Source organism: Saimiri boliviensis, chromosome 1, assembly GCF_048565385.1.
Source record: "Saimiri boliviensis isolate mSaiBol1 chromosome 1, mSaiBol1.pri, whole genome shotgun sequence".
NCBI classification, from domain to species: domain Eukaryota; kingdom Metazoa; phylum Chordata; class Mammalia; order Primates; family Cebidae; genus Saimiri; species Saimiri boliviensis.
Window position 1 is genome coordinate 166,814,696 of NC_133449.1, and position 21,637 is coordinate 166,836,332.

The window sequence follows — 21,637 nt, forward strand, 5'->3', positions numbered from 1 at the left end:
AGGAAAGTGCCAGGGTAAGGTCACTATGGTTTGGGACTTAGGGGAAGGGGGAAGGGGCCACGTGAGTTAGAGGGTAGAGAGACATGTTTCCCCATACTTTATGCTCTCTGAATGGAGTGGGAAAGGTGGAAAAATCAGAGGAGAAAGGCCATGGTATGTGGCCTGAGCAAAGTTGGACAATCTGTGGTGGGATTCTTAAGCACACGCCTCTCTGTCCTCGTGAAACATGGCCATAGATCACTTTAGAGAGGGTGGGAGAAGGCCCATATGGGACTTATCAAGCAGTAATTAAAGTGCTTAATTGTGGGGTGAGAACAGACCATTCCAATTAGAAGAGGCTTTCTGGAGAGGAAGTTGTAAAGAATAGCAAGAAGGGTTATCAGAGGCTGCTTCTCTGGAACCTTTTGGAAAACATCCTCTCAAGCGTTTGAACCTGGAAATATAATTTATCATGTTAGAAATAGACCATTGTGTGGTTCAAGAATACTAAGCTCGAATAAGACCATGACTCTTTGAAATACACAGTTCTGAGTATGTCCTTTCAGCCCCATGGGCACAGGTTGATGCTGTGGTCACCAGAAGGATTACACCTCAGCATAAAGGGTAGAGGAATGCAGAAGCTTTAAAATGGGACAGGAAAGGAGAGCAATAGGACTGGGGGTTAATGGATGGTTGGAGGTTGGTTGCTTTGCTGAAGATCAGGAGGCAGGCTAGCCTACATTCTGGATATAAATGTCTTTGGAATCAGGACATTCACTGCCACTAGTGCTTGCTGATGGGGGTGTAACTGGAGCCCCAGGCCCCTCTCTCAGCTCCTCTGTTTGAAAAGAAAGCTGACCCTTTGTTGGGAGTAACCACATTGAGAGCATAAACCTCTGTTCCCCTGCAAAGCTTAGGAGCTGACAACCTAAAAAAAGCAGACCAGTGGCCCAGTGGCTCACACCTGTAATCCCAGCACCTTGGGAGGCTGAGGTGGGTGCATCGCTTGAGCTCTCAGGAGTTTTGAGACCAGCCTGGGCAATATGACAAAACCTCATTTTGGCGAAAAGAAAAAAAAAATACGAAAATTAGCTGGGCATTGGTGGCTTCGGCCTGTATGCAGTTGCAGCTACTCGAAAGGCTGAAGCGGGAGGATAACTCAAGTCCAGAAGGTGGAGGTTGTAGTGAGCTGAGATTGTGCCCCTGCACTCCAGCCTGAGCAACAGAGTAAGACCCTGTCTCAAAAAACAAAACGGATCATCAGGCCAGGGGAGATCCTCTTTCAACGGGGATGAGGAGTGGGTTGGACAGCTGCGGCTGTACCTGTGAGCTCAGGTGGATGTCTCCAGGGCCTGTGATGAGAAAGTTTGCTAGTCAGCAGCTGGGGGATATAATCTGTTTAAAGTAGGCTTCCTGGGATCATCTTAGCAGCATGACTTGGTGGCTTTGTGACTCTCAACAGATTATTGAACCTTCTAAGCTTCTCATTCCCTCATCTTCAAAATGAGGGCAATTATAGCCCCTGCCTGATAGGGTGGTCAAGACGATTCACTGGCAACGCAGCGAAGCTGTTAGCACAGGGGCTGGCACACAGGAAGCGCTGGAGGTGGGCAGGGTCGATTTCAGGATGGAACCACGACAACAGCCTAGGGCTTGAAACCCAAGAAGGATGAACAAGCGATTCCAGAAAGGCAGGGCACTGAGGGTCGGAGGCGCGTGCCCGGCCACAGCAGGTGCTGGGGGGCGCGCCGCCGCCGCCGAGGCCTCCCGGCCTCCCCTTTAAGAGCCGCCGCCGCCCACGGCCCGCCGCTGCGGCAGGGACCTCCCCTTTAACGGCGGCTCTGGGAGCTCCGCTGCCCCCGCGGCGGCTGCTGCAGCGGCTGCTGCTGCTACTGCGGCTCCTGCTGCCGCCGCCGCCGCTCGGCCTCCGGCAGCTGCATCCTCTGCCGGGCCGGGTCCCCGCCCTGCGCCGCGCCCGGCCCCGCCATGGTGTCCTGGATCATCTCTCGCCTGGTGGTGTGAGTGCGGCGGCGGCGGGGGGTGATGCGGGATGTGATGGAGGGCGGGGGTGTTAAAGCCCGGGTGGACTTCTCCAAAGCTTCGTGCAGCAGAGTCACCAAAGGCGCTGCCTCCTTATTTGGGGTCCCCAGAGACATGGAGATGTGGCACCCAGGACTGGAGAGGGGAATATTAGGGGAGCGTGGCAGGCCTGGCTTCCCAGGGACCTCACCCACATTCTTTATTAATAACCTCTTTTATTTCTACCGTCCTTGCTCCTGTGCCCATCCTAGGGACTGAGCAGCAAGGCTTGATTTAGAAGGGGAGGCAGACCCGGCCCCTCCCCCACCTAGCAGGTTTGGGCTGGAGGGGTCCTCAGACCCGGGCCCTGTCCCCCTGGGGGAGGGAACAGGGTGATGGAAGAGAGTGGAGCAAGGCAGGGCCTCATCACCATTCGGCAGCTCTGAGCCATCGCCAAGCCCCTTGACCTCTCGCTTCCACTCACTGTCAGGAGACTGGGGCCGAGGGCACATGCCCTGACAGCCCCCCAGGGAGGAAGTCTGAGTATCGGGAAGCAGAAATGCTCGGAGGACAAAGTGTGGGCGGTAACTGGGAGAGATGTGTGTGCTCAGCCTGGGATTGTGGATACCGCCGGGGGGAGGACGCGCGGTGGCCTTCATTCCAGGCTGCCAGCCACACTGTGGAGCTGTCTATGGCACCTCCCCGGGCCCCAGGAGAGAACACACACCATTCCCCACGACCCCAGACTTTGTCTTTGAGGATTCTGCCCCCCACTCCATCCGCACCGCCTAGTTTGGAAGTATCCTGCCTGTCCATGTAGAAACAGGCAGCCCCATGCACCCACACATTGCCAAGGGCCTGACAGGGGCTCCTCGTGGGCCTCGGAGCTATCCCCTACCCTAATGAGGACCCTGCCCCTCAGCCTCCACTGTGGGGGACTGACAGCGGCAGCTCCGCCCTGCTCCTTTCTTCCCATCCTGTGCGCCTCACCAGGCAGCCAAGTGCTTCTGTCCTGGTTTCCTCTAGACTCTCGGGATGGTCGCTCTCCTCTTCCCCCACCCACCCCAGGGGGAATGAGGGACCTCAGGCCTCCATGTTCCTTCGGAGTGGCTGCTTCTCTTTTGCCTGGGCAAGCCCCAAAGGGCATTGCTCCTCTTCTTTCCCAGCCTGTGTCTTATCTGCACTCTGCACTTGGATCACCAGCGGCCCTCCCCTGAGCCCCGTCCCTGTGGTGTTTACATGGGGGAATAAGCCGCTTTGCCTCTCTCAGGGCCTCCTTACCCTGCGCCCTCTGTTCCCCAGGGCCCCAGGGCCACAGTGGTACCTCTGACTGCCAGATAGTGTGCCCTGTTAGGTGGTATCAGGTTCCTTCGCAGGGCCTGGCTCTGAGACAGGGGAGGTGGAAGGTAAGAGCAGTGGAGTATGAATGAGCATGAGGTCAAGAAGGAAGACACCTTGTGGCAGTGACCTGACTCCCCATCCCCATGACATGTTTGTGCATAGCCAAGGATCGTGGTGCAAGGGACCACATTGTACCCTGTGGCCTCTGGGTCTTTCCCTGACTCCAGGGCTAGAGAAAAACTGAACAATGGAGTGGGGAGGGGCATGTTCCACTCTGCTTTGACCTAACCCACTGAACTGAGTTCATCAGTCCAGCAGGGAGTTCTGTCCCTCTTCCCCTTACTTACCCAGAGGCTGATGCAGAGCTGGGAGGGAGAGGCCATTGCCCTTGGCTAAGGGGCCCAGTAACCATGCCTGCCTCCCTAGGCTCATCTTCGGCACGCTCTACCCAGCCTATTCTTCATACAAGGCCGTGAAGACAAAAAACGTGAAGGAATATGTGAGTGGATGACCCTTCACCCCCTACCCAATCCACATGGCAGAGAAAGGGGAGGACACTGGGTCCTATTACAGGTGGGAATGACTTTGTACCAACACTGTCAGCCACTAAAGACCCACCAGCAAAGGAGGACCCAGAATGGCTGGCAGGCAGAAGTGGGGTCCTGGGTGTTCTCCCCAGCTCAGGCACACTTGACAGGCAGAGTTGGGGTCCTGGGTGTCCCTGGTCCCCTCGGCCCCATGCCCCAGTGAGCACTGCCCTCTGTCCCTCAGGTGAAATGGATGATGTACTGGATCGTCTTTGCCTTCTTCACCACGGCCGAGACGCTCACGGATATAGTGCTCTCCTGGTGAGGTCCAGCGTCCCCTCCTGCATCTCAGGGCCCAGGGTCTCTGCCTTTCTTTACCCAACCACACGAACAAAAGATTGGGCTCGGGTGAAGTTCCTTCCACTCCCAACAATTCCACGGGGTCCTTGATATCTCCCCTCTCATGCCTAACTTGATCTGCAGAAGAACATAGTAGTGCTGGGTGAGGTAGCTCATGCCTGTAATCTCAGCACTTTGGGGGGGTGCCAAAGCCAGTGGATCACTTGAGACCAGGAGTTTGAGACCAACTTGGGCAATACAGTGAGACACTGTATTGTCTCTACTAAAAATTTATCTTAATTAGGTGTGGTGGCATGTGGAGCACTTGAGCCCAGGAGTTGGAGGCTGCTGTGAGCTATGATCATGGCACTGCACTCCAGCCTGAGTGACAGAGCAAGACCTTGTCTCTTAAAAAAGAAAAAAGAGGCCAGGCACGGTGGCTCAAGCCTGTAATCCCAGCACTTTGGGAGGCCGAGGCAGGTGGATCACGAGGTCAAGAGATCGAGACCATCCTGGTCAACATGGTGAAACCCCGTCTCTACTAAAAATACAAAAAATTAGCTGGGCATGGTGGCACGTGCCTGTAATCCCAGCTACTCAGGAGGCTGAGGCAGGAGAATTGCCTGAACCCAGGAGGCGGAGGTTGCGGTGAGCCGAGATCGCGCCATTGCACTCCAGCCTGGGTAACAAGAGCGAAACTCCGTCTCAAAAAAAAAAAAGAAAAAAGAGGGGCCGGGTGTGGTGGCTCACACTTGTAATCCCAGCACTTCAAGAGGCTGAGGCGGGTAGATCACAAGATCAGGAGTTCAAAACCAGCCTGACCAAGATAGTGAAACCCCATCTCTACTACAAAATACAAAAATTAGCTGGGCATGATGGTGCACCCATAATTCCAGCTACTCGGGAGGCTGAGGCAGAGAATTGCTTGAACCCAGGAGACGGAGGTTGCAGTGAGCTCAGTTCATGCCACTGCACTCCAGCCTGAGCAACAGATTAAGACTCAATCTCAAAAAAAAAAAAAAAAAGAGGCTGGGCTCAGTGATTTACGCTTGTAATCCCAGCATTTTAGGAGGCCAAGGCGGGTGGATCGCCTGAGGTCGAAAGTTTTGAGACCAACCTGACCAACATGGAGAAACCCCATCTCTACTAAAAAATACAAAAAATGGCCGGGCATGTTGGTGCATTCCTGTAATCCCAGCTACTCAGGAGGCTGAGGCAGGAGAATCCCTTGAACCCAGGAGGTGGACGTTGCAGTGAGCTAAGACTGCGCATTGCACTCCAGCCTGGTAACAAAAATGAAACTCCATCTCAAAGAAAAAAGAGCAGGCCAGGTGCGGTGGCTCAAGCCTGTAATCCCAGTACTTTGGGAGGCCGAGGCGAGTGGATCACGAGGTCAAGAGATCGAGACCATCCTGGTCAACATGGTGAAACCCCGTCTCTACTAAAAAATACAAAAAATTAGCTGGGCATGGTGGCGTGTGCCTGTAATCCCAGCTACTCAGGAGGCTGAGGCAGGAGAATTGCCTGAACCCAGGAGGTAGAGGTTGCAGTGAGCCGAGATCACGCCATGGCATTCCAGCCTGGGTAACAAGAGCGAAACTCCATCTCAAAAAAAAAAAAGAAAAGAAAAAAGAGCAAAGAGCCAGGTGTGGTAGCTCACACCTCACTCCCAGAACTTTGGAAGGCCGAGGTGGGTGGATCATTTGAGCTCAGGAGTTTGAGATCTGCCTGGCCAACATGGTGAAACCCTGTCTCCACTAAAAATGCCAAAAAAAAAAAAAAATTAGCCGGGCATAGTGGCGTGCCTGTAATCCCAGCTACTAGGAAGACTGAGGCAGAAGAATTGCTTGAACCCAGGAGGTGGAGGCTGCAGTGAGCGGAGATCATCCCACTACACTCCAGCCTGGGTGACAGAGTGAGATTCTATTTCAAAAACAAAAGGACTTTCTTAGTTTTCTTTCTGGTGGCAGCAAGAGCACCTCAGGAAACCTTTTGCCATGCTGCCTGTGACCTTAGGCAGGTCACAGCTCTCTAGGCCTCAGTTTCCTTATTTGTAAAATAGGCATATGATTTACTCCTATAAACACTGGATACTTACATTTCTAAGGCATTTTCTAAGCTGTGCTAGACTACATATATATGAGCACTTTGAGGACAGGGAGTAGGTCTTAATCATCTGTATATTCAGAGCAGGAGCTCAAAAATGTTTACTGAATGATCAAATACCTCTTGGAAGAGGTATTACATAGTTCATTGGAACTCAAGAGAATTTTACCAAGGGGGAGAGGACAAAAGATCATTACATTTATAGATAAGACCCTTGCATTTGAGAAAAACTGTTTTAGGAGAGGAAAGTAATGGAGAGATCTGCAAATCGAGGGTAACAGCCAGGCATGGTGGCTCCTGCCTATAATCCTAGCATTTGGGAAGCCAAGGCAGAAGGATCGCTTGATCCCAGGAGTTTGAGACCAGCCTGGGCAACATTGTGAGACCCCATCTGTTAAAAAAAAAAAAAAAATGGCTAGGCATGAGCTACCATAATCCCAGCACTTTGGGAGGTCAAAGCAGGTGGATCACCTAGGTCAGGAGTTCAAGACCAGCCTGACCAACATGGAGAAACCCCATCTCTACTAAAAATATAAAATTAGCCGGGTGTGGTGGTACATGCCTGTAATCCCAGCTACTTGGGAGGCTGAAGCAGGAGAATTGCTTGAACCTGGGAGACAGAGATTGCAGTAAGCCAAGATCACACCATTACACTCCAGCCTGGGCAACAAGAGCAAAACTCCATCTCAAAAAAAAAAAAAAAAAAAAAAAAAAAAAAAATTGGCCAGGTGCGGTGGCTTACATCTGTAATCCCAGCACTTTGGGAGGTAGAGGTGGGTGGATCACGACGTCAAGAGATCAAGACTGCCCTGGCCAACATGGTGAAATCCTGTCTCTAATAAAAATACAAAAAAATTAGCCGGGCATGGTGGTGTGTGCCTGTGGTCCCAGCACTCAGGAGGCTGAGGCGGAAGAAGCGCTTGAACCCAAGAAACAGAAGTTGCAGTGAGCCGAGATTGCACCACTGCGCTCCAGCCTGGCAACAGAGCAAGACTCCATCTCAAAAAAAATTTAAAAATTGAGGGTAGGGAATGTAGATGCCTTTTTTTTTCTTTCTTTTTTTTTTTTTTTTTTTTGAGACAGGGTCTCACTCTGTCATTCAGGTTAGAGTACAGTGGTGTGAGCTAGGCTCACTGTAGCCTCGACCTCCTGGGCTCAGGTGATCATCCTACCTCAACCTCCTGAGTAGCTGGGACCAGAGGCACACACCACCACACCTGGCTTACTTTTTGTTTTTTTTGTAGAGTTTGGGTTTTGCTGTGTTGCCAGGCTGGTCTCAAACTCCTGGGCTCAGATGATCCTCCCACCTCAGCTCCCCAAGTGGCTGGGAGATTATAGGCCACTGTGCCAGGCCTATACATGTGTCTTGACACAGCAAAAGAGAGAGCTTTGATGAGGGCTTTGTGAGGACATAGGCAACCTGAAGGAGTTTGCGGCCAGAGGAAAAGGTGTTAGGGGGACTGAAGGGCAATCCTGAAAAGCATGGGGCGTGTCATGGCAGGGCAGCAGAGTCTGGAGCAAGCTAGAGAAGCCCCAGGCCTCTCAATAAGAGGGAGAGCAGGAAGGGAAGGGGTGAAGACCCAGGGGTGGGCCTGCAAGGTTGAGAGTTTGCCTTGGTGTTGACCTGAGGGCAGAGGAAGAGGGATTTTCTCTAGGAGTGAGAGGCCTGGGGCTTAGGGAGAGGATAAGGCAAGGAGAGTCGGTGCTGGGAGAAATTACTTCTAGTGTCACCTCTGACCTTCCCGCCTGGAGCCTCAGCGGAGCCCCTCAGTCCCCCTGGGATTAGAAAGGAGCAGTCCCATGAGCCCAGCAGTCCCATGGGGACCCCAGCGTGCTAAGAGGGAGGGGCTGTGCAAGGTCACACACGGGGACAGTGCTGCCAGGCACAGGGCACCCCCCGACTCTCTGCCCTGTACTCTGCACTTGCCCCTGTCCCAACAGGTTCCCCTTCTACTTTGAGCTGAAGATCGCCTTTGTGATATGGCTGCTGTCCCCTTACACCAAGGGCTCCAGCGTGCTCTACCGCAAGTTCGTGCACCCAACACTGTCCAACAAGGAGAAGGTTTGCCCCTACCCTCAGCTCACCTCCCAGACTGCCCCCAGCCAAGGCAGCCCAGAGCCTGCAGCCTCATATAGGCTGGCCTTCCCTAGGGTCCCAGAGCCTGAAGTGACCTGGCAGGGCTGCTGTAGCCTCCCAGAGCAGGCAGGGGCCTCTGACTGGGATGAACAAGGGTAGGGCAGGCCCTTGACAGCAGCACCCACCTCTCCTCTTCCTTCCCCTCCAATCCTGCAGGAGATTGATGAGTACATCACGCAGGCCCGAGACAAGAGCTATGAAACTATGATGAGGGTGGGCAAGAGGGGCCTGAACCTGGCCGCCAATGCCGCAGTCACGGCTGCTGCCAAGGTGAGATGGGGGCAGGCCTGGACTCCCAGGGCCCCGCCCTTGTACAAAGGACCCTGATCAGGTTCCTTGGCCTCTACCCTGTCCTCGGGACTGTAGAGACTCTGGGCTCATGCAGCTAGAGGTTCCAGTCCAGGCTCCACCGCTGTCTGCCTGAGTCACTTTCATTGTCTGGCCATTTTCCCATCTGTCCAGAGGGGAAGTGTTGCCCCGCCCCAGCCCTCAGCTCTGTCAGTGTGGGACTGGATGAGGACCCTGTGGGGAGGGCACTGAGCCTGGGGCTGCTGCCAGCACCATGGTGACCGCTATCTCCACCCCGCCCCTTCCCCCCGGCTCTCCCGGTGCGTGGTGGTGACCCTAGGGCCAGGGGGTGCTGTCAGAGAAGCTCCGCAGCTTCAGCATGCAGGACCTGACCCTGATCCGGGATGAGGATGCGCTGCCCCTGCAGGGGCCCGACGGCCGCCTCCGACCCGGCCCTGGCAGCCTCCTGGACACCATCGAGGACTTAGGTACAGGCAGGGCCCAGGGTTGGGGAGGGGCAGTGAGGGCCAGGAGCCCAGATGGGAAAGATTCCTCATCTCCTTTTCTCCCTGCACCCAGGAGATGACCCTGCCCTCAGTCTAAGGTCCAGCACAAACCCAGCAGATTCCCGGACAGAGACCTCTGAGGATGACCTGGGAGACAAGGCTCCTAAGAGGGCCAAACCCATCAAAAAAGTGCCCAAAGCTGAGGTGAGAGCACTGGCTGGAGCTTGGGGAAACGGGCAGGGGCTTGTGGCTCCAGGCTGAGCCCCTTCTTCCTCCTTCTTTCCACAGCCACTGGCTTCCAAGACACTGAAGACCCGGCCCAAGAAGAAGACCTCTGGCGGGGGCGACTCAGCCTGAGCCCTCCACCCAGCAGGCTGCACAGCAAGGATGAAGCCTCAGGAAGGGCCTCAGCCCCAGCCCCTGCTCCACACTGTGCCAGCAGCCCAGGTGTCTCCGGCCCCTGGGGCCCCTCCGATGGCCATTTCCACTACCTGCCCAGTGGCCACTCTTCTGGAAGGGGCTTGGAAAAGAGGAGGGAGGCCCAGCTGTGGGGGTTGAGGGTAGAGGCTGGACCAGAGGCTGAGGACTGAGCCACGCAAGAAGGTGGCGGCTCCTGGGCCTGCACCGCTGTTCCGCTGCAGCCCCGCCCTGCCCCGCCCACCCAGTGCCTTGCTGAAGCCCATGGCCATCTGCTTCTCAGAGGCTCTAATGTTTCTCTACTGCTCATCTTGGTTTGGGAGCGGGGAGGGGGCAGTCCTAGTCCAGATAGACCAAGGACGGGCCTGAAGGCACCTGGGGGAAATGGAGCACAGGGGGACCACCTCAGGGACCCTAGGTGGGGCCTCCAGGTGCAGCTGTGGATGGAAGACGGCTTGGGCGTGTGTTTCAGCGACAAGGACAGCCAGGCCAGAGCTGCAGCTGGCGGCTCTTTTCCTGGTCACTGGGTGGGGCTGTGTGCCACATGTTCCCACGTTAAAGAGGTGGGGGGTCTAGGGGTGTATGTGTGAGTGTGTCTTTCTGGGTTTAGGGCTGGGGGCAGTTTGGGTCAAGGACTGTCCCTCCAGCAGTCACCTCCTCCCACCCTCAGCCCCACAGCCAGCTGACCCTTTCCCCGCTCAACCCTCCCTCCTAGGCGCTGAGCCTCAGAGGATCCTGGCCCATGAGAAAATGGGGATCTGGGGGCCCTTCACCTGCTCCTTTGCCCTTGCTCCCCTTCAGGTGACCCCATTCCCACTCCTCAGGGCCCCCCGCTCCTGGCTGTAGTACAAGCCCCTGCTGAGTGGGCTCCTCTCCTCTGCCCCTGGGGCCCATCCCCTCTTGCCCAGGGTCCCCGTCCTGTGCCAAGCAGACGGAGCGCTAAGACTTCTGGCAGAGCCCAGCCTCCGCCCACACCCCACCCCAGCTTCTGCCATGACTTCAACCAGGGCCAGGAGGAACACGCTGAGAAGAAAGAAATGCAGGAGCCTCGGGCTCCCAGTTCCTTGGGAAGAGGGTGCCCATTGGACCTTTGGCATTGGATGAGCCAATAAACCAAACTCTGGCACCTCATTTATTTTGGGCTCTGTGTTTTGTTCTTGCCCCAGCAGCTAACAGGTGGGAAGAACCTCAAGTGAGAAGCAGGGCCCAGCTGGAGAAGGGGGAGGTCAGCCTGTGACCCACAGGAGCTCTGATCACCAACTAAGAGACGGGCTTGTTGGGACTTAATCTGAGAAAACAGTTTTGGGACTTGAGATAAAACCAGAGGCCTGGGCCAGGCGCAGTGGCTCATGCCTATAATCCCAGCACTTTGGGAGGCCGAGGCAGGCAGACCTTGAGGTCAGGAGATTGAGACCAGTCTGGCCAACATGGTGAAACTCCCTCTCTACTAAAATACAACAACAAATTAGCTAGGCGTGGTGGTATGTACCTGTAATCCCAGCTAAGGCAGGGGAATCACTTGGACCCGGGAGGTGGAGATTGCGATGAACTGAGACCACTGCACTCCAGCCTGGGCAACAGAGCAAGATTCCAACTCAAAAAAAAACAAAAACAAACAAACAAAAACAAAAAAACAGAGGCCTGGCTGGATGTAGTGGCTTACCCCTGTAATCTCAGCAATTTGGGAAGCTGAGACAGGAGGATCCTTGAACCCAGTATTTCGAGACCAGCCTGGGCAACATGGGAAAATCACATCTGATTTTTTTTTTTTTTTTTGAGACTGAGTCTTGCTCTGTTGCCCATGCTGGAATGCAGTGGCACAATCTCGGCTCACTGCAACCTCTGTCCCCAGGTTCAAGTGATTCTCATGCCTCAGCCTCCTGAGTAGCTGGGATTACAGGCATGCACCACCACGCCCAGCTAATTTTTGTATTTTAGTAAAGACAGGTTTCACCATGTTTGCCAGGCTGGTCTTGATCTCCTGACCCTAAGTGATCCGCCTGCCTGGGCTTCCCAAAGTGCTGAGATTACAGGGGTGAGCCGCCGCGCCTGGCTACGTCTCTTTTTTTTTTTTTTTTGAGACAGAGTCTCACTCTGTTGCCAGGTGCCAGGCTGGAGAATAGTGGCATGATCTTGGCTCACTGCAACCTCTGCCTCCCAGGTTCAAGCAATTCTCCTGCCTCAGCCTCCCAAGTAGCTGGAACTACAGGCATTTGCCACCATGCCCAGCTAATTTTTGTATTTTTAGTAGAGACAGGGTTTCACTATGTTGACCAGGATGGTCTTGATCTCTTGACCTCGTGATCTGCCCGCCTCAGCCTCCCAAAGTGCTGGGATTACAGGCTTGAGCCACCGCGCCCGGCCAACGTCTCTATTTTTTAAAAATAATAATAATGAATACATAAAAACCAGAGGTCTAAGACGGGCCAGGGGCTCCAACCCCCAAGGCTTGTTTTATCCCTCAGAATCCTACCCCATGTCTTTAGTGGACCCTCTGGTATCCAAAAGAAAGTGCTAGGTGTAGGCTCCGGAGGACGAAGATCCCAGTGAGGCCCCCAGGGGAGAGAGGACAGGGAGAGGACAGGACATGGGGCTGCTAGGCAGGGCTCGGGGACTGTGTCTAGAAAGACTAAAAATGCCAAAGGGGGTTGATCCAGACACGTTGCACGAAGAAGCAGAGATGGGGAAACCAAGACAAGGGCTTGTGGAGAAACCAGCCCCGTGGGTCCTGGGGACAGAGAGGGAACCAAGGGCTGAGACCAAGAGGCACAGCCTGTGTGGCACCAGGAAAGACGGGATCCAGCCCAGACTGCTGGGCCAGGTTGGAGGAGAGGAGGGGGAGGGAGCTGCAGGGTGTGGGTCGGAGCGCGGGAGGTAGAACCAGAGCTCCAGGGGCCAAAAGCACAACTGGCTGCCAAGGAGCCCCTGGGAGACCAGAACCCAATGGGAGGGAAAGGCAGGGGGCAGAGCAGGTACGAAGGAGAGACTGACAAAGGAAAAGAGCCATAAGGGAGGAAAAAGGGAGCAGAGAAATAGTTCAACCTGTGGAAGGAAAATGGAGGAAGCAGAGCATGAGGTAGGTGGGCTGTAGGACCCAGACCCAGGCTCTGGACCCCAAGTTTGGCAGAACGCTCTTACACGAGGCTTCACTCCTCCTTCCCTGGCATCACAAGACATGTACATGCCACACTTGGGCCAAGCTAGCCAAGAGCCCCCTGAACTGAGGTCACAGTGGGGGATGTGAGGTGTCCCTTTTATCTTCCTTGGAATCCTCCAGTCCACCAGCCCTGCAAGGGGCACCACCTTCACCATCAGCCTCTGAGCGGTTTTGGCCCATTTTTCTTTCCATCAGAAAGGAGAGGAAGATACCACGGTAAAATTCAGGGGAGGAATTCATTTTAGAAAGATCCCGAGAGAGTAAGATGCTGCAGTCCCACGCTAACAGCTACCATATGCCCAGGAAACCAGGTTAGGCGCTCTTTAACCTAAATCTCATTTGCTGCATATCACACACACACACACACACACACACACACACACACACACTCAGGAGCATGCTCGCACCCACAGTGACTGATGGCTAAGCAGGTCATGGCAGATTCTGCATTGCCAGGCTTTGCATGCACATCAGGGGTTCCCTGTGACCACAGGAACATGCTCAGATTTTCAAGCTCATTGGTCTGTTGCTATGGAAACATTCAAGCTTCTAGAACTCTGGGCACAGGGCCTGCCCCTCCCTGGTGCAGAGGAGGTGAGGGGAGATGGAGGGTGACAAGAAGAATGGGTCAAAAGGCTCCTCGGAAAGAGGCTGGCTGGTGGGACACATCTGGGTCTAGGTGACCCCTTGCTGTCCCCTCATTCCCTGGGACAATCTCCCTCATCCCTCTCCCCTCTTTCCCCTCCCCTCTGCTCCCGTAGATCTCTCCAAGCCAGGGGAGTGAAAAACAGATGTCAGACAGAGGTGGATGGCCAGCACTATATGGAGAGTGGCTTCGTCATTGCCTGGGTTCCCAGGGGCCTTTGAGAGGTATTAGCTTTGGGTAGGGACTGGGACAGGCTAGCGCTGGGTCCCACGCCCAGGCCTCCTTGGGATCGCTGGGCAGCCCTCCAGGCCTGAGATTGCTGGCTATAACAACCTCAGGTCTCTAGCTTCTTCAGCTGGCTCCCCCTTCCTTTCTTGCGGTGCCCTACACCCGGAGAACCTGCTTAAAATGGGATTTCCAGGCTGTGACGTCAGAGGAAAGCCAGCCGCTCCATCCAGCCTCTGCCAGCTTTCCCTTGATCGGCAGAGCTGAGCCCAGCTTTGCGTGGCCTGCAGGGAGGCAGGGCGGGCACAGGAGGGAGGGGCCTTGGGGGCTCTGAGCCACGGTCTCCATATCTATGGCATCCAGAATGACTGGGAGAAGCTGTTTGCAGGCCAAAAGCTCCTGCTGGCTTCCCTACTATCTTCCATCTCCCCCAGTACACGATCACCTCCCTCCAGCATCTCCCCAGTTTCTCCCTCTCTGCGCTGGGTCAGGTCTATATGGAGGAGGAGGGCATCTCCTGTCCTTACCGGGCAGCGGCTTCTGTGTGTGTCCTGCCTGAAACTGCCATATCCAGGCTGGAGGCTGCGAGGGGTGGGAGGGATGCCTGCGAGGATGAAAAGGCCCACTAGGTGGCGCAGCTGCCTCCCTATACGGGATTTCCCGGCCCCGCGGGCAATCTCCCGCCGACAGCAGGCTCAAGGTTTGGTGAGCATAGTGCCTCATCCTATGCTCCCTGGAGTTGGAGGTTCATGAAGAAAGCTTCCTTGTGGGTGAACAGGGCATCTCCTCCTAAGCCCAGTCTGTGTGCACACCTACTGCCCCAGGAGACGGTCAGGCCTAGAAGAAGACCCCCACTTTCCTCACCCTGGGAGGGACCCAACCTTTTTTTCCAACCTTTTTTTTTTTTTTTTTTTTTTTTTTGAGACGGAGTTTCGCTCTTGTTACCCAAGCTGGAGTGCAATGGCGCGATCTCGGCTCACCGCAACCTCCGCCTCCTGGGTTCAGGCAATTCTCCTACGTCAGCCTCCTGAGTAGCTGGGATTACAGGCACACGCCACCATGCCCAGCTAATTTTTTGTATTTTTAGTAGAGACGGGGTTTCACCATGTTGACAGGATGGTCTCGATCTCTTGACCTCGTGATCCACCCGCCTCGGCCTCCCAAAGTGCTGGGATTACAGGCTTGAGCCACCGCGCCCGGCCTTTTTTTTTTTTTTTTTTTTTTTCTTTTGAGGCAGTGTCGCTCTGTCGTCCTGACTCGAGTGCAGTGGAGCCATCTCGGCTTGGCTCATTACAACCTCCGCTTCTTGGGTTCAAGCAGTTCTCCTGCCTCCGTCTCCCGAGTAGCTGAAATTATCGGCACAGGTCCACCACCTCTGGCTAACTTCTTTCTTTTAGTAAAGATGGGGTTTGGTCATGTTGGCCAGGCTGGTCTTGAACTCCTGGCCTCGAGTGACCCGCCCACCTCTGCCTGTCCGCCTCCCAAAGTGTTGGGATTACAGGCGTGAGCCACCGCACCCAGCCCCAACCTAGGCTTCTGAAATGGCATCTAGAGAGGCTGCTGGAGCTTGATTTTAGGGTCAAGAAGGGAGAGGGACCCCTGAGGCTGCAAGGGGTGGGGAACTGGGGTGAGGGGGGCACAGGAGGGAGAAGTTGAGTCCAGAGGGAAAGGAGTTCATGTAGCTGCAGTATTCCCTGGATATGGCCTCCCTGATGGCCACAGTGACAGTCCCAGGCCTGCTCCAGGTGCCCCCTGCCCCATCCTGTATTTTCATGTGGGGTACTGTGAAGCTGAAAAAGATAGGCCAGGCGCTGTGCCTCATGCCTGTAATCCTAGCACTTTGGGAGGCTGAGGCGGGTGGATCACTAGGTCAGGAGTTTGAGACCAGCCTGGCCAACATAGTGAAACTCCGTCTCTACTAAAAATACAAAAAATTAGGCCGGACACTGTGGCTCACGCCTGTAATCCCAACACTTTGGGAGGCAGAGGCTGGCAGATCACTAGGTCAGGAGTTTGAGACCAGCCTGGCCAATATGATAAAACCCCGTCTCAACTAAAAATACAAAAAAACTAGCCAGGTGTGGTGACATTTGCCTGTAGTCCGAGCTACTTGGGAGGCTGAGGCAGGAGAATTGCTTGAACCTAGTAGGCGGAGGTTGCAGTGAATGGAGGCCATTGCATTCCAGCCTGGGTGACAGTGCAATACTCTGTCTCAAAATAATAATAATAATAATAATAATAATAATAATAAAAGAAAAAGTCTCTGGTCTCCAAATCCCGGAATCCCATAGTATTCTTACAGGGGCTGAGGGTGAGGCTTCTCAATGACCTACCTTTCCCTGACCTTTTTGCCAAGTTGACCCCACCAGCTCTGCATCCCCTATGAATTACCCTCTCCTTTTGTTCCAGCCAGATAAGTGATCAATAAATAATGCCGCTTGAAATATTGATGGTGAGTTTTACACCAACACCCCTTAACTGTTCCTGTCGTTTTCTTGACAGAGAAATGCATGGTACCTGCCCCAGACAGCTCTTTCCTGTCTTGGCCAACAGAGGGTCTTTCTTTGCCAAGATGTCAACCCATTCCCGTCTCAGCCAGAATCATGATTCAGTCTCCTCAACTAAGAAACGGAAGGGTCTTCCAGAGATCAACTCAACCAGCACCTCCAACCCAGAGGGTTGGGGTAAGCGAAGCCAGACAGAAGCCCTTCCTGATACCTTGATTTCCCATGGTGTGATTGAGATCCCATTTCCTCTGCTCCATGTTCCTCCTGGGCCTGCGAGGTCCAGCTTTCTGGGTGGTCAACTCAGAAGGAGACTGAAGTCTCCCTGCCTGCTCCTAGATCATTTGGAGTCTGAGTAGAGGACATTCACGTGCTCCCAGACTCCTTGAGCCCAGGTTACTCTCATCTGGTTTCGTTCTCTTGGAAGAAGGGGAGGAGCGGGAAGGACAAGGAGGTGGAGAGGGGGAGCACTGAAGCTCTGGAGCCCAACTCACGCAGTACCAGTTCCTTGCTCTGCAAAAGCCATGACCACTCAAATCTTTTTTGTTTGTTTGTTAGAGGGAGTCTTGCTCTGTCACCCAGGCTGAAGTGCAGTGGTGCAGTCTCGACTCACTGCAACCTCCGATTCCCAGGTTCAAGCAATTCTCTGCCCCAGCCTCCCAAGTAGCTGTGATTACAGGCACCTGCCACCAGGCCTGACTAATTTTTGTATTTTTAGTAGAGATGGGGTTTCAGCATCTCGGGCAGGTTGGTCTTGATCTCCTGACTTCGTATGCCATCTGCCTCGGCCTCCCAAAGTGCTGGGATTACAGGTGTGGCCCACCGTGCCTTGCTGTTTTTTTGTTTGTTTGTTTGTTTGAGACAGAGTCTTACTCTCCCAGGCTGGAGTTGCAGTAGCGCGATCTCGGCTCACTGCAATCTCTGCCTCCCAGGTTCAAGAGATTCTCCTGCCTCAGCCTTCCGAGTAGCTGGACTACAGGCATGTGCCACTAAGCCCAGCTAATTTTTGTATTTTTAGTAGAGACAGGGTTTCACCATGTTGTCCTGGCTGGTCCTGAACTCCTGACCTCAAATGATCTGCCTGCCTCGGCCTCCCAAAGTACTGGGATTACAGACGTGAGCCATGGTGACTGGCCTCAAATCTTTTTTTTACCTTGAGACACAGGGTCTTTTGCTCTGTTGCCCACACTGGAGGGCAAAGGCACAATCAGGGCTCAATGCAGCCTCGACCTCCTGGGCTCAAGCAATTCTCCCTCCTCAGCCTCCTGAGTAGCTGGGACCACAGGCGCATGCTGCCACACCTGGCCTTTTTTTTTTGAGGAAAAAATTGGCCTTTATTGCAGCACGAATCGAGTGAGGGGGACTGCATGTCAACAGCTCTCTAGGAGCCGCCAAAGGCGATGGGCCTGTGCCCCCCTGCAACAGGCCCCCCAGGGACTACAGCAAGGCTCCCCCCAGGAAGGGCAAGCTGTGCTTATAAACAGGGGCCCAGATAACACGAGAGGGGAGGCAGCAGCATCGGGTGCAGCTTTGCTACAAGAAAGATTGTTCTTAATATCTTTTTCTTTCTTTCTTTTTCTTTCTTTTTTTTTTTTTTTTTTGACTCTCACTGTCATCCAGGCAGGAGTGCATTGGCATGATCTCAGCTCACTGCAACCTCTGCCTCCTAGGTTAAAGAGATTCTCCTACCTCCACCTGGAGTAGCTGGGATTACAGCCATATGCCACCACACCTGGCTAATTTTGGTATTTTTAGTAGAGCCAGGGTTTCAGCATGATGGCCAGGCTGGTCTTGAACTCCTGACCTCAAGTGATCCACCTGCCTTGGCCTCCCAAAGTGTTGGGATTACAGGGGTGAGCCACTGTGCCTGGCCGATTGTTCTTAATTTCAAAGAGGAGACACCGCCAGGTCTAGCTCTGCCCTCTCGAATGCTGGAAGGCTCTGGAAGCTCCTGCCTGCCTGGGGATTTAGGCCCACCCACTGCCCATGAGCTGGCCCCAGGCACACTGCAGTCACACAAAAACACTGGCTGCTGACTCCAAGTTTCAGAAACACGATTAGAAAAGAACTGGACTTTTACATTTTTCTCCCATACACTAAAAAATAAGAAAAAGCCAACATTTTGACTGTTTACCCTGGTAGGTGGCATCTGACTTTAACCTCAAGTTCTCCTTGGAATCCTTTTCTGCCTGGTGCTTTGCCGTCCACAATCAGCCCAGCCCCAGGCCCCCCTCGCTGGAAGATCCTGGCCCATCTCAGATGAGGGCGGGACCCTACAAAGTGCCCAGTGAGCAGGGCAACCACTGGGAAGACAAGGACTGACTTCCTTGTTGGGGTCTTGATCCTCAGCAAATGGAAAAGGAGAAACGGTAAAAGAAGACAGTGGCCTCCTACCCGGGCCTCAGCAGCAGGTTTGCTGGTGAAGTTCTGGGTGAGCTGGAGATAGGGATAAAGCAGGTTTGCTGGGCGGTGGCCTCAGGCTGCTCTGGGGCACTCATCACATAGAGCCCTGTGGGAGCAGTGTGCAGCCCACACCTGTCCCGGGTTTGTCCTGATGCGTAAGAGGAGATACTCTGGAAGAGAAACCCACCTGCCCCATGTGGCACAGGGCTCCCAAATGCTTCCCTGTGGAAGGAACCCTGCTCCCAACGACACCTTGTCTTGCTCCACGGAACCCTTCCCCCAACACTCCCTAGAAACATAGCCACCGGGAACAAACTCTCCATGCCAGGAATGAAGCCCTTGGCTAAGCCGGAGACTCATCAGTGCACAGATGGTGGTGAGGGGAGGTGCTCAGCCCTGGGGACACCATCACTGTCCTGCTCTGACCCACAGGTGGGAGGAAGATGCTGAGTGTGAGGCCAGGAAGATGGCTCAGGAAGACAGAGGCCTGGGGCTGAGGCTGTGCCCAGAGCCGATGTGGAGAGGGGCCCACATGGGGGCCTTTGCAGAAGCAGCTCAGAGAACTGAGGTTGGAATACTGCCTCAAGCACAGGTTTCGGGACGGCAAGTGCCTAGACAAGGCAGGTGACATGGCAGTCGATAAATGAGGTGTTGAAGATGTCATTGAAGAAGTCGGGGTGGTACCTGCAGGCTCGTTCACAGTTGGGGGTGAAGTTCACCTCCAGGATCTTTGGCCTTGTCACCTGCTTTCCATCTGGATGTTGTCCCACTTCAGTATGAGGTTGACGGCATATATCTGGCCAATTTTTTTTTTTTTTTTTTTTGAGACAGAGTTTCGCTCTTGTTACCCAGGCTGGAGTGCAATGGCGCCATCTCAGCTCACCGCAACCACCGCCTCCTGGGTTCAGGCAATTCTCCTGCTTCAGCCTCCTGAGTAGCTGGGATTACAGGCACGCGCCACCATGCCCAGCTAATTTTTTGTATTTTTAGTAGAGACGGGATTTCACCATGTTGACCAGGATGGTCTCGATCTCTTGACCTCGTGATCCACCCGCCTCAGCCTCCCAAAGTGCTGGGATTACAGGCTTGAGCCACCGCGCCCGGCCTGGCCAATTTTTTTTAATGATTTTTTTTAGAGACAGGGGTTGCCCTATGTTATCCAGGATGGTCTCAAACTCCTGAGCTCAAGGGATCCTCCTGCCTAGGCCTCCCAAAGTGTTGGGATTACAGGCACGAGCCACCGCGCCAGCCCCACTCATATCTAAGCATGCACATTTTCTTCTGGACAAAGCACCTTGTTCACCTGCTTCACCTGCTCAGCTCCTGTGTGGGCTTCAAGCCTCAGCTCAGAGTGACTCCTCCACCCACCTCCAAGCTGTCAGATGCCCCTCCAGACCCCTCCCACACCTGTCCTCCTTCCCCCACCCCCCACCCCACGACAGTGCACATCACCCTGTGTGGTCATCGCCTGCTTCCTGGTCTGTTTCCTCACCAGCCTGAAGGCTGGGGCGTAGGCAATGGGCCCAGCTGGCTCCCCACTGTTTGCCCAGCATCCAGCACGGGGACTGGCACATGATAAACACTTGGCACACTTTTGTGAATGTTAGAGCAATACCCCTTCAGCAATCTTCCACTCCTGGAAAAACAGCAACCTTCAAACTTCAGTGTCTCTCAGCTGAGCTGTTGCCTACACCCGAAGATGGGTGTCTGCGCTAAACAGGAGCTGCCCGGATCGGCTGCCCTCGCCCTGGCTGCCCCAGCGTATGCCCACGCTCACTTGCACTCCTTTTCTCTCTCACACACACAGATGGGAGTCAGCTTTCCAGCCACATTCAGTTCTCACTTTAATTCAAATGCTAAATTGGGAAGAAGAGCAGCTTCACACTCTCGATTTAGCCTGGAAGAGAAAAAGTGAGACAGCCTGGATGCTGCCAGGAAAAGGAGAAAGAGAAAGCAGGGTCTGGGGTTGGAGGGTGGAGGCAAATGTGCCAGAGCCCAAGGAAAGACAATGCAAGCCCCACCACCCAGCTCCTAAAAATAAACCACCCAGAGCTCTGACCCCAGGGTGGCCCTCAAAGCCTCTTTCCTACAGCAGGGCAGCCATTCCCGGCGTTATCTCCATCTGGAGGGGGTGGGACTGGGGGAGCAGGGAGTCTCTGAATATTAAAGCTATCCAGGGAGGAAGACGTTGCTGCTTTGGTCACTGGTAATAGGAAACCATGAAGTCCTTCTGAAATCTGACTTTGATTCCCCTTGTTGAGAGCTACAGGTTATGATAAATCAGAACTCTGAAGCCAAGGCTGGGCGTGGTGGCTCACGCCTGTAATCCCAACACTTTGGGAGGCCAAGGCGAGTGAATCACTTGAGGTCAGGAATTCAAGACCAGCCTGGCCAACATGGTGAAATCGTCTACTAAAAACACAAAAATTAGCCGGGCATAGTGAAGGGCGCCTGCAATCCCAGCTACTCAGGAGGCTGAGGCAGAAGAATTGCTTGAATCCAGGAAGTGGAGGTTGCAGTGAGCCGAGTTTTCGCCACTGCACTTCAGCCTGGGGGACAGAGCGAGACTCTATCTCAAAAAAAAAAAGAAAGAAAGAAAGAATTCTGAGTCTACATCAATGTTCACAGCAGCATTATTCCCAGTCTCCAGGAGGTGGAAACAATCCTCTGTCCATCAGTCCATAAATGGATAAACAAAATGTGGTATATGCATACAGTGGAACATTATTCAGCCTTAAGAAGGAATGGGGCCGGGCGCGGTGGCTCAAGCCTGTAATCCCAGCACTTTGGGAGGCCGAGGCGGGTGGATCACGAGGTCAAGAGATCGAGACCATCCTGGTCAACATGGTGAAACCCCGTCTCTACTAAAAATACAAAAAATTGGCTGGGCATGGTGGCACATGCCTGTAATCCCAGCTACTCAGGAGGCTGAGGCAGGAGAATTGCCTGAACCTAGGAGACGGAGGTTGCGGTGAGCCGAGATCGCGCCATTGCACTCCAGCCTGGGTAACAAGAGCGAAACTCTGTCTCAAAAAAAAAAAAA

At 54.0% G+C, this 21,637-nt stretch overlaps 1 protein-coding gene across 2 annotated transcripts; it reads left to right on the plus strand.

The window, feature by feature from the left end:
- The first annotated feature begins 1,812 nt into the window (after positions 1–1,812).
- Positions 1,813–10,790, plus strand: REEP2 (receptor accessory protein 2). 2 transcript variants are annotated; one of them, XM_010344487.3, is made up of 8 exons: positions 1,813–1,997; positions 3,766–3,838; positions 4,111–4,187; positions 8,253–8,373; positions 8,605–8,718; positions 9,083–9,224; positions 9,316–9,446; positions 9,531–10,790. In XM_010344487.3, exons 1-8 carry the CDS (start codon positions 1,966–1,968, stop codon positions 9,597–9,599), a joined length of 759 nt encoding a protein of 252 aa, XP_010342789.1. In that variant the 5' UTR covers positions 1,813–1,965; the 3' UTR covers positions 9,600–10,790. The 2 variants fall into 2 exon arrangements, with proteins under 2 accessions (XP_010342789.1, XP_003933989.1); XM_003933940.4 differs by having other exon boundaries at positions 1,819–1,997; positions 9,077–9,224.
- Positions 10,791–21,637: the final 10,847 nt, after the last annotated feature.